This window comes from Glandiceps talaboti, chromosome 20, assembly GCF_964340395.1.
Source record: "Glandiceps talaboti chromosome 20, keGlaTala1.1, whole genome shotgun sequence".
Lineage (NCBI taxonomy): Eukaryota > Metazoa > Hemichordata > Enteropneusta > Spengelidae > Glandiceps > Glandiceps talaboti.
Genome location: NC_135568.1, coordinates 18,750,313 through 18,763,831, shown reverse-complemented (window position 1 = coordinate 18,763,831; position 13,519 = coordinate 18,750,313). Strand labels below are relative to the sequence as shown.

Genomic DNA, 13,519 nt, shown 5'->3' with positions numbered 1-13,519 from the left:
AAAATCATTAGCTACATTTGCCACATTTGGTTAATGTTGCCCATTTCAATTAGCCACATGGAAAAGTCATTAGCCTTATTTACCACATGGAAAAGTCATTAGCCAAAAACTTTAAACATTGAATCTTTACCATGTCTTAATTTCTGACATTTTTTCTTAGGGGCTGACGCACGACAAACGTAATTCCTTCGAGGGGGTAAGAGTTCATTTCGTTTTGCGTGCGTCAAAATCACTATAAGGATTTTCCATTCTTACTAAAATGGAATCAAACGAGGCAATGCTATTTTTCTTGAAAAATGACAGTCAGAAACTTTGCCGACATACACGAAGAGAGATGCATGTTGTTCTAAAAATAACCGTATGGCCAAGTAACCCACTGCCTAGTCAGGGAGTGATGTACAATAAATGAATCACAAAAACAACCTCTTGAATGCTACGAAAACATGGTTTTATTATTCACCAACACCTAAACAGAAGTTCCTGAATTCAAGAGACTTTTTTCCGTTGTTGGGTAATATCACAACTATAAATAATGGTACGTGACGAACGCACATGTCAACCAATTTCTTCCGACTAGGATGATAAGCGTACAGCCCAAGCAAGCCATGTATGTATAGACATTACCTCATTTAATACTTGTACCTGCAACTCTCGGTTTTTAAAACGTCCGGATCTGACATAGCCTTACGTTATAGGATTACCTAATTCCAAATTCTAGACGGGTTAGCTGTTTAGACATGAGGAGATTTATCGTACCCAAATATAAACAACACTGCATGCCACTACGTAGGTAACGCCATGTGATCTTGTCAACGAAAGTTAACGAAGTGAGTGCGTGATAAGAGCCGATCGTTCAATCGTAGTGGCAACTTTTAAAGGACCTTCACGATAATTGATTTGAATAGACTATGTGGAGAGGACGTTGCCAAAATCCATCTATGCGAAGGTTCTAAGTTATGCCAGGTTGGGGTATAACGTGAAACTAATACGAATGTAAATCCGGAAATTGCCGATGAGATGTCACGTGTTTGTCGTGACCTCTAAACTTACTTATCGTAGATAGCGTGGTATTGCGAACGTTTATTTTGGCACTAGTAACAGGTTGATCGTTCGACTGATGTTGATTCAATCCTTCTATTAACGTGAAAATGAAAAGTTCAATCGCCTGAAATAATTATTCAGTAATAGTTTAGTGATTCCAAACAAATTTATAGATGTTTTCACGTGATAGTTGAAACATGCACGTGAAAGCCGCCGCCGCGTCAACGTGTTCATCACCATTGTGGTGCGATGTCACAGTCAAAACCAACTCGTATAAATTACGAAACGTGCGAATATAAACAACTCGACAGATACAACTTGAAGGCTAAAAAGCATGAGAACTGGTAAATACAATTTCCAGTTGAAACTGTGTTTTGCAGAGACAGCAAAATGTTTTACAAGTTGAATTGCAATTAGAGTGTTGTGTTTAGTGATGTCATGGTATATGATATAAACATACATGTAGGACAGGTCGTTCATTTTCCCATTTCGCATTAAGACATTTCGTTTTGAGGGGGGGAGGGGGGGGTTTAAACTAAAACGAAGAAATTACGTTTCTTGTGCGTCAGTTTTAAAATGACACGGCCCCTTATTGGGTTACTAAACTACATAATGTATGTTTGCCTCCATCAAAATGTTGATTTTATCATGTTAAATTCAATTTTGCCAGTTTACTGTGTATTTCTATTGTAGATGCTAAAATGTGAATTAACATTATAATATTTCTCCCTCCCTCTATAGATTACCCAATTCATCACAACTTTTTGATCCTATACCCTGGTAGGGATATTTGTTTGTATGCAAGTACATGAAAGGATTAAGCTGCAAAACAAAATTTCTTTGAGCAATACCACTGACCAATCTTTGCACTGTGTAGACTTTTATCTATTTTTTTTCTGTGTTTTATTCAGTTTTGTATGGACAATTTTAATTTATAATATTCCACATAAGTTGTCAGACTATACTAGCTGTAACCTACACAGGAGTTGGAGAGAGGACAGGAATCAAATATTGAAACAATTAAATCAGATACTATGACCAAATTGATCTGAGTCACCAAAAGTAAAGCGATATTTGTATTAGAAAAGTGGAAGAAAAATGTCATTTTATGTAATGAAATGTAGGCTAATAGTATTAATTACTGAATATGTTCATCACTTGCAAATCGAAATATAAACAGATATGACAGACTGCCATGATATCTTTATTCAACTTGACCGAATGGGTAGCATGAGCACAGCAAGTCTTTGTAGAAGACATAGTCCAGTGTGAAATTGTCAGGATACTTTGTTATTTCATGAAGCTATGTACAACTAGTAGGTGACTAAGACATCAACTCTCCTCACATGTCTTATCAATATCATAGTTTCTTCACTTATTTATAGCCTTACATCAATTCTGATCAAACTGACAAATTCAAGTCAACATAGTTTTTACACTTTACATCAAGGTCTCTTACATTTCTGCTGAATATAAAGATTTTCATCTTAATTACAAGATGCTGTGCAATGAGTTGTTGAACAAACGTTGGCTGGGCATGTATATGTACACCCCCACACTGCCAGAAAGAAAAATTAAATTAATTTGGTTCATCGACAATGATTCCCCAAAAGAATAACAACAACAACAATAACAAAACATTTTGCATTCCTGAAGTGATCTTTACCATCCACGACATTGACCGCTAAGATTATGAACGTCACATTGATGTCTAAGATAGTCAGAGAGTTAGTTGAGGCATGGATAATAGCCTGGGGATGGGAGGGGGAGGGGATACAACTGGTCAGGTCTGGTAGGGGTATGCACCCAATGCTGTCAACTCTAGACCCCATTTTTAGACCATTCATGTTTTTAAAAGACCCCATTGTAGACCAAAATACATAATAACTGATATGAAAATATCAACCAGCAAATTAGCTGAAGGAAATGCCAAGGGAAATTCCCGGAAATTTCGAACTAGTCGAGAATTGATTATGTGGTTCCTTCCAGGACTCCATATTAGATCAAACAAATTGAAAATTTTGTAAAGTGGACCCCATTTTAGACTCCTTATCTCTAAAAATACAGTACCCATTTTAGACCTAAGGGCAAAAACCCCCAACCCAAAGGCCAGCACATATATGTATACCCAAGTACCCCCCACTGGGGATAATAGATCCATGGTTGAGGCTATGTAGATCCAGTGTTGCGTGAAGCCCTCAAGCAATTTCCATTCTTGTCTGTCTCTTACCATTCTACTCCATGTTGCCATATAAACCATCATTTAGCTGTTGCTAGGTATATTTGCATACGTTTTTGAATCTTTATTCACCTACCTACCCATTCCTGTTGTTATCTTTGTAACATGCATTGTCATTTCACTGTTGCTAAGGGTGTGGTCATGGTTGCTAGGGCCAATTATGTCAAACTGTTTTCAACAATAACTGTAGAATAATATCTCCACAAACATCCCCCACCAAGTTTCAAACCCATGCAGTTCAAGGCATAAGTTTTTTTACCCAATTGAGATGTTTTATCTAATTTGCATATTGCCAATGGGATCATGTTGTGAAAAAAGCTTCATCTGCACATCCCCAGAAGCACCCCCCCCCCACCATTAAATGTCAGCCAATTCTGCTCAGTAGTTTTAGAATTAAACATTTTTGACCAAAAAGACACACTTTAAGACCTAATTTGCATATCACTGATGAGATCAAGTTATGAACAATTCTTAATCTAAATGCAACTAAGACTATTCCCATCAAATTTCAACCCAATCTGCTCAATAAATTTGGAATTATAGATCTTTGACCAAAAAGACACATTTTAGGCCTAATTTGCATATCACTGATGGGATCATCATGTCATGAAGAATTCTTGTTATAAATACGCTGAAGAATGTTCCAAGCAAATTTCAGCCTAATCTGCTCAGTGATTTTTAGAATTAAGTCTTTTACCACTATTCTCCCATGGGACTGTATGCTATCCACTAGGACCCTCATTAACATACACAGGATAAAATTATCACCCTCATTCATCATGCAGTTTCAAGATATAAGCTTTTGACCAAAATTGACATTTTAAGACCTAATTTGCATATCGCTAATGGGATTATCACATTGTGAATACAGCTTCATCTATACATCCCCAAATGCATCCTTAGTAAATTTCAGCCCAATCTGCTTGGTAGTTTTGGAATTATAGATTTTTCACCAAAAAGACACATTTTAGCCAATTTGCATATCACTGATTGGAACATCATATCATGAACAATTCTTAATATAAACACCCTGAATAACGTTCCAACCAAATTTCATCCCAATCTGCTCAGTAGTTTTAGAATTAAAGATCTTCTGAAAAAACAAACAAACTAATTTGCATATCACTAATGGGATCATTGTGAACAATTCTTAATCTAAACACCTTTAAGAAGTTCCCACATAAAGTTTAAGGTCAGGAGTTTTTTTCAAACTAGTAAGCTTACCTATAATAATATGTGGTTACATATTTAAACAAATTTGATAGTAGTAAAGGTTCTCTAAGTTTCAGAAAATGTCATAGCTAGTCAACCACCATCTGTTTTGATATAAGGTAATTTGCATACTGACCCTTGCCCTTTCCAGCTGTAACCTTGCTTGTTTCTCTGTCTCTCTTTTCAATGCTTCTCTTTCTTCATCTAATGACAGATCAGAATCTGAGGGACGGCCATAGTTAGAATCCTCGGATCCCTGTAAAGTGAGCACACAAACAGACAAAACATTATGAATAAGTCTTCTACATTTGAATACAGTCCCAAACACTATTTAATGAGTGGATAATTCAGTGAAAAGTTCATAACATGATACATAGCAATGTCTGCTCAAATATATAGTGATGGTTAATTGACCTATATACATTGATTGTACATAGTAGATTATATTGAGAAATGAGACCATGTCAGTGTGACTGGACAAATTGTCTATGTACATTTTTTGTATGTGAATGTGGATATGCATTTTCTGTGTAGCTGATGCACATTTGGCTGTTGCTATGGGTATGGTGTTGTCACTACGCAGATACGTACATTTTGTCTTGAACAATATACTAACTAGAGACTGAAAGCAACATCTCTACCAAAATATCAAAATAATCTTCCAAGTTATTTTTGCCTTTAAGTCATTCACAGACAGATACACAGACAGACAAACAACACTTTACCAGGTCTATAGCAGGAATATTAATGAACATTACATAGTTCAACTGTAAGAAAAGATCACATGATTTCAAACAGATATTAATCTTGATGCCATTGACAAGTAGGTGTGAAGTACCCCATAAAAGATTTAATGACTGTATATAAACATAAATAAAATAATAACATTTTATTCTAACATGAGATTCAAAGCTTCTCTTGTACCAAAAATTACATTTTTCAACCCAAATCACACATGTGGTGTAATCATATTCATCGAAAAATTTCTCATCTACACAGCCCTGAATAATTTCCCCTACCAAATACCAAAGCCATAGGTCCGACAGTTTTAGACTTTAAGTCGTTTACACACAGATGCACACACGAATGCACACACACACACACACACACACACACACACACACACACACACACACACATACATACACACATATATACATACACTTTACCATGCCTACCATCTCAGTATTCAGTTGTGCTAAAAATGACAACAAGACTTTGATCACAGGTTTATTGGAAAGAGTGTTCTGCACCACAAATATGTTAATTACTTTGTTATTGGAGCTATATCAATCATTAGCAAGTGCAAACATGTTGTATTATAAATTGAACATACCCTTGTTTACATGTAAAACACCACATGTGGCAGTACATGTAAAACACTACATACATGTACAGCAGTATACATTACATGTAAAACACTACATATAGCAGTATACATTACATGTAATACACTACATATAGCAGTATGCATTACATGTAAAACACCACATATAGCAGTATACATTACATGTAAAACACTACATATAGCAGTATGCATTACATGTAAAACACTACATACAGCAGTATACATTACATGTAAAACACTACACATAGCAGTATGCATTACATGTAAAACACTACATATAGCAGTATACATTACATGTAAAACACTACATATAGCAGTATACATTACATGTAAAACACTACATATAGCAGTATACATTACATGTAATACACTACATATAGCAGTATACATTACATGTAAAACACTACATATAGCAGTATGCATTACATGTAAAACACTACATATAGCAGTATACATTACATGTAAAACACTACATATAGCAGTATACATTACATGTAAAACACTACATATAGCAGTATACATTACATGTAATACACTACATATAGCAGTATACATTACATGTAAAACACTACATATAGCAGTATACATTACATGTAATACACTACATATAGCAGTATGCATTACATGTAAAACACTACATATAGCAGTATGCATTACATGTAAAACACTACATATAGCAGTATGCATTACATGTAAAACACTACATATAGCAGTATACATTACATGTAAAACACTACATATAGCAGTATACATTACATGTAATACACTACATATAGCAGTATACATTACATGTAAAACACTACATATAGCAGTATGCGTTACATGTAAAACACTACATATAGTAGTATGCATTACATGTAATACACTACATATAGTAGTATGCATTACATGTAAAACACTACATATAGCAGTATACATTACATGTAATACACTACATATAGCAGTATACATTACATGTAAAACACTACATATAGCAGTATGCATTACATGTAATACACTACATATAGCAGTATGCATTACATGTAATACACTACATATAGCAGTATACATTACATGTAATACACTACATATAGCAGTACGCATTACATGTAAAACACTACATATAGTAGTATACATTACATGTAATACACTACAGATAGCAGTATGCATTACATGTAAAACACCACATATAGCAGTATGCATTACATGTAAAACACTACATATAGCAGTATACATTACATGTAAAACACTACATATAGCAGTATACATTACATGTAAAACACTACATATAGCAGTATGCATTACATGTAAAACACCACATATAGCAGTATACATTACATGTAATACACTACATATAGCAGTATACATTACATGTAAAACACTATGATATAGCAGTATACATTACATGTAAAACACTACATATAGCAGTATACATTACATGTAATACACTACATATAGCAGTATACATTACATGTAAAACACTACATATAGCAGTATACATTACATGTAAAACACTACATATAGCAGTATACATTACATGTAATACACTACATATAGCAGTATACATTACATGTAAAACACTACATATAGCAGTATACATTACATGTAAAACACCCCATATAGCAGTATGCATTACATGTAAAACACTACATATAGCAGTATGCATTACATGTAAAACACTACATATAGCAGTATGCATTACATGTAAAACACTACATATAGCAGTATACATTACATGTAAAACACTACATATAGCAGTATGCATTACATGTAAAACACTACATATAGCAGTATACATTACATGTAAAACACTACATATAGCAGTATACATTACATGTAAAACACTACATATAGCAGTATGCATTCAGGGATCTCCTCACGCTGGACGGCACCGGACGCTAGCGTCCGGGACTCAGTCTTGGCGACCACTACTCAAAGTCACCGTCCACCACCTTCAAGTGTCACAATTGGTTACCATTCGACACCCCACACACACTCACTTTAATAATTGTACTTTCATTTTCTGCCCACATGGACGTATTGATTTAAAAGATAATGAAGTATTAAAATGTCTTTGAGAAACGAACAATGTAGACGACCAGTAATGACAAATACTCGACTATTTATAAAGACGAAGTGTGAACTGACAACAGCTGACGCTATACATTGATATCCACATGTACACAGTACGTGTGAATTACAGGGCAAACACGATGCTGCAGACTTTCGACTAGCATTCTTCAGCGTCGTAATAAAAGTATAACAGCCTCATATACCTTTTATAAAGTGTTGATGTTGTGTCCGATCATTAGTTTTCTGTTCAATTTTACTCTGAAAACACTTTTAGTTGGTAGTTTGACATCGTACATAGCACGACGATGAAAACACGTAATTTCCAAAATGGCGGGTGGTGACGTCACAAACTATCGCGATGTCTCATATATCACGAGATTTCGTCTAAACTCAATGCGTATGTGTGGGTATACGCAACTTTTTAGAGTTTTGAAACTGCAGTCGTCTTTGGATATTTAGTTTGATTGAAACAACTTTAGCTTTTCTGAGAAAACTAATCAAAAACTGTGATTGAAAAAAATCGATGTGCAAAGAGAAAGAAAAGTTGGTTTTAACTTCTTTGTTAGCAACTTTGATCATACACCATGTACTTTGAGTGTACCATTAATTTATTCATGAATATTAATTAGTATCCGGGACTACTCTCAAGCTTGGGAGAACCCTGTGCATTACATGTAAAACACTACATATAGCAGTATGCATTACATGTAAAACACTACATATAGTAGTATACATTACATGTAATACACTACATATAGCAGTATGCATTACATGTAAAACACTACATATAGCAGTATGCATTACATGCAAAACACTACATATAGCAGTATGCGTTACATGTAAAACACTACATATAGCAGTATGCATTACATGTAAAACACTACATATATAGCAGTATGCATTACATGTAAAACACTACATATAGCAGTATACATTACATGTAAAACACTACATATAGTAGTATGCATTACATGTAAAACACTACATATAGTAGTATGCGTTACATGTAAAACACTACATATAGTAGTATGCGTTACATGTAAAACACTACATATAGCAGTATGCGTTACATGTAAAACACTACATATAGCAGTATACGTTACATGTAAAACACTACATATAGTAGTATGCGTTACATGTAAAACACTACATATAGTAGTATGCGTTACATGTAAAACACTACATATAGTAGTATGCATTACATGTAAAACACTACATATAGCAGTATGCGTTACATGTTAAACACTACATATAGCAGTATGCATTACATGTAAAACACTACATATAGTAGTATGCATTACATGTAAAACACTACATATAGCAGTATACATTACATGTAAAACACTACATATAGCAGTATGCATTACATGTAAAACACTACATATAGTAGTATGCGTTACATGTAAAACACTACATATAGCAGTATGCGTTACATGTAAAACACTACATACAAAATGTATAGCAGTATGCGTTACATGTAAAACACTACATATAGCAGTATACATTACATGTAAAACACTACATATAGCAGTATGCATTACATGTAAAACACTACATATAGTAGTATGCGTTACATGTAAAACACTACATATAGCAGTATACATTACATGAAAAACACTACATATAGTAGTATACATTACATGTAAAACACTACATATAGCAGTATACATTACATGTAAAACACTACATATAGTAGTATGCGTTACATGTAAAACACTACATATAGCAGTATGCGTTACATGTAAAACACTACATATAGCAGTATGCGTTACATGTAAAACACTACATATAGTAGTATGCGTTACATGTAAAACACTACATATAGCAGTATGCGTTACATGTAAAACACTACATATAGCAGTATACATTACATGTAAAACACTACATATAGCAGTATACATTACATGTAAAACACTACATATAGTAGTATGCGTTACATGTAAAACACTACATATAGCAGTATGCGTTACATGTAAAACACTACATATAGTAGTATACATTACATGTAAAACACTACATATAGTAGTATGCGTTACATGTAAAACACTACCTATAGTAGTATGCATTACATGTAAAACACTACATATAGCAGTATGCGTTACATGTAAAACACTACATATAGCAGTATGCGTTACATGTAAAACACTACATATAGTAGTATACATTACATGTAATACACTACATATAGCAGTATGCATTACATGTAAAACACCCCATATAGCAGTATGCATTATTTGTTATAAAATTACAGTACATTGTAAAGCACTGTATTATCACTCATTCCAACATCAAGTACAATCCCAGTCAAATTTGATCTTCTCAGTAAAGATGAAGACAATCTGTAATGGCAATGAACAATGATTTGACAATGACAACAGCTGACCTTTGCATGTACCTATAAGAAACTGTGGACCCAATGTTAGGCTGCTGTCATCTCACTAAATCTGAACCTCAATCTACCCTAAAACAAAACCAATCTACATGTAGAGGTGGTTTTGTTCTGTTTTGGAAGTGATTCCAACTATAGTGCAATACTAACTATGTTGTTCTTTTCTTTTCTAGTCAAATCAAAATATCTTTCTAACACTTTTAGTAGTGTAAGGATTCAGCTCTTTCAAGGATTATTCCTGAAACATTACTTATTTTTAACCTTGTTTGACCAAGGACATTTCATTTTAACACTCAATCTCTTCAGAAGTTTTTCAGTTGACATTTTTTCAATCAGAAATCACATTTCTTTACCCTAGTTTCATATTTCTTATGTTATCATGAACAATATCCAAACTAATACACAAAGTAACATACCTAATAAATATCAATTTAGGTAGCCCATTGGTACATGCACGCACGCACACACACACACACACACACACACACACACACACACACACACGCGCACACACACACACACACACACACTCACACACTTAACTATGTCTATGACATTACTGAGCTCCAAAAATACATGTTACCATGTAATAAGGTCTTCAGCATCTTTATCCCTCCCCTAACAATGATACTACAAAAATGATAAAGTACAACTGCAAACAATGGTATAACTATAAACACATATGATTAGAAAACATACAGCACTTCATCTTAGACAGCAGAAGTGTACACCAGGACATGTGAGGTACATACAATTCTAATTAATAGGATTTACAGAGAGTTAGTATGTCCACTCACCTCCATCATTCATAAACTTAACAAATAATATACATGTACTTGTTGTCTCTGTGTATCAATGGTTACATTGTATAAATAAACGTTGATGAACCCACACCAATTATGACATGGAAGCTACTTTCAGATGATTTGCATGTCAGCTCATTTACAATACTCATACAAAGACTTACCCATAACCAAAGACGCAAACGATGTCCTCCTAAATGTATCTGTTTGTGAAATCCTCTGTAGCGTACATGATTACATTTATCAGGTCTTGATTGTTTAGTAAAAATGCTCATTCTAACCATTATTTTTGAACATGAAATCCAGTTGTGGATAATGATATCCATTAAAAGTGAGGCAAGCGAGAAGACAGCTAGCTATAGAAGGAGGCAGTGGTAGGGGTATACACACATAGTGTTATCAAGTACGTGATGAGATTTATACATGATGTTGGTTTTTCTCTCCAGTTGAAATTAAATATTCATAGCCAGCTCTCCACTCACTTCGATGGGTTAGCATTAATCATACTCTTTCACCTGCTACCTATCCCCTCTCCCTCCTCTCCTATCCCCTCTCCCTCCTCTCCCATCCCCCATGACCAATGCTTGGTACCAAAATTATCAGTAAGACACTGCTTCAAGAGAAAGAAGTGGGGGAAGGGAATATAATTTCAATATCAATCATTTTTGACATCCAAATCCAGATGCTAACTGTGATGTATCTTTCAGTAATACAAGCTTTCCCTCTAAATAAAAATAACGCTAATGACCAACTGTACAACATTTCACAATTTTTGTTAATGTTCATCTACATCCATCTCTCTTTTTATATGTTCAATAGACACCATCATTTCACTGTTGCTAATGGGCATAGTCTTGCTACTAGGAACACATATTTTCAATTTAAAAATGTTTATTCACACGCCTATCCATCCCTGTTTTTATCTTTGCAATGTGCATTACTATAATTGCTTGTTGATATGGGTGTGATCTTGTTGCTAGGCATATTTATAACTTATAAGTATTTTTTGAACGGTTATTCTAGTGTCTACTCAGTAATTGTTATCTTTGCAAAATATACTGGTATTTGACTGTTACTAAGGCATGGTCACGGTTGCTACGGCCAGTTGATTTCAATCAAATTGTAATAGACAGGACATCGCATTACCTAAAATCTACAATCGGCTGATCATACCGCCACCTAGTGGTCAGATGTAACTATGAAATTTGTCATTCTGATGCAGTGATACTAGACCTGTAGTTTAGTTCCTATACAGTATAGTTACCATTTATACCTTCACTCAAATGGTTAGAATCAACAGTTGGCATCCAGCCTACCAGACCTGATGCAGTGTTACTGCAGCAATACAAGACCTGATGCAGTGTTATGGCAGCAATACAAGACCTGATGCAATGTTACTGCAGCAATACTAGACCTGATGCAGTGTTACTGCAGCAATACAAGACCTGATGCAGTGTTATGGCAGCAATACAAGACCTGATGCAGTGTTACTGCAGCAATACCAGACCTAATGCAGTGTTACTGCAGCAATACAAGACCTGATGCAGTGTTATGGCAGCAATACAAGACCTGATGCAGTGTTACCGCAGCAATACCAGACCTGATGCAGTGTTATGGCAGCAATACCAGACCTGATGCAGTGTTACTGCAGCAATACCAGACCTGATGCAGTGTTACTGCAGCAATACAAAACCTGATGCAGTGTTACTGCAGCAATACCAGACCTAATGCAGTGTTACCGCAGCAATACCAGACCTGATGCAGTGTTATGGCAGCAATACAAGACCTGATGCAGTGTTATGGCAGCAATACAAGACCTGATGCAGTGTTACTACAGCAATACAAGACCTGATGCAATGTTATGGCAGCAATACAAGACCTGATGCAATGTTACTGCAGCAATACCAGACCTGATGCAGTGTTACTGCAATACAAGACCTGATGCAGTGTTACAGCAGCAATACCAGACCTGATGCAGTGTTACTGCAATACAAGACCTGATGCAGTGTTACTGCAATACAAGACCTGATGCAGTGTTACAGCAGCAATACCAGACCTGATAAAATACAAACCTTCGTAGAAGACTGTAGCCCCCATGAATGGTGTCTTAGTCTATATGGATTAAACTTTTGGAACAGACAATAAGTACTTTTTTAGTCATCAATATTGAAATATTTGACACAAAAAGCTATGAAGTAAAACAAAATTTGACTATTTGACCTTGAATTACATGTATGTATAAATTAATAAAGAACACCCAGTAAGGACATGCACAGGAATTGTACCAAGCAAATAACCATTTATTTGGAGTCTGGAGCAACAAAACTAACCTAAATTCAACCATAAAATGCTAGAACTGCGATAAAATAACAAGTTCAACCATGATTTTCACTTGAATTCATTTGGACGACGAAAATGTGTTCTTTTCATTGCTT

The 13,519-nt window shown here is 34.8% G+C and overlaps 1 protein-coding gene across 6 annotated transcripts in view; it reads right to left on the bottom strand.

Moving 5' to 3' along the window:
• The window catches only part of LOC144450752 (voltage-dependent L-type calcium channel subunit beta-1-like), a 113,938-nt gene that overhangs the window by 27,110 nt on the left and 73,309 nt on the right, over nt 1-13,519 (bottom strand). For all 6 annotated transcript variants that reach the window (XM_078141455.1, XM_078141456.1, XM_078141458.1 and 3 more), the window contains one exon: nt 4,629-4,748. In XM_078141455.1, the coding sequence (XP_077997581.1) occupies nt 4,629-4,748 (120 nt within the window). The remainder of the gene's footprint in view (nt 1-4,628; nt 4,749-13,519) is intronic.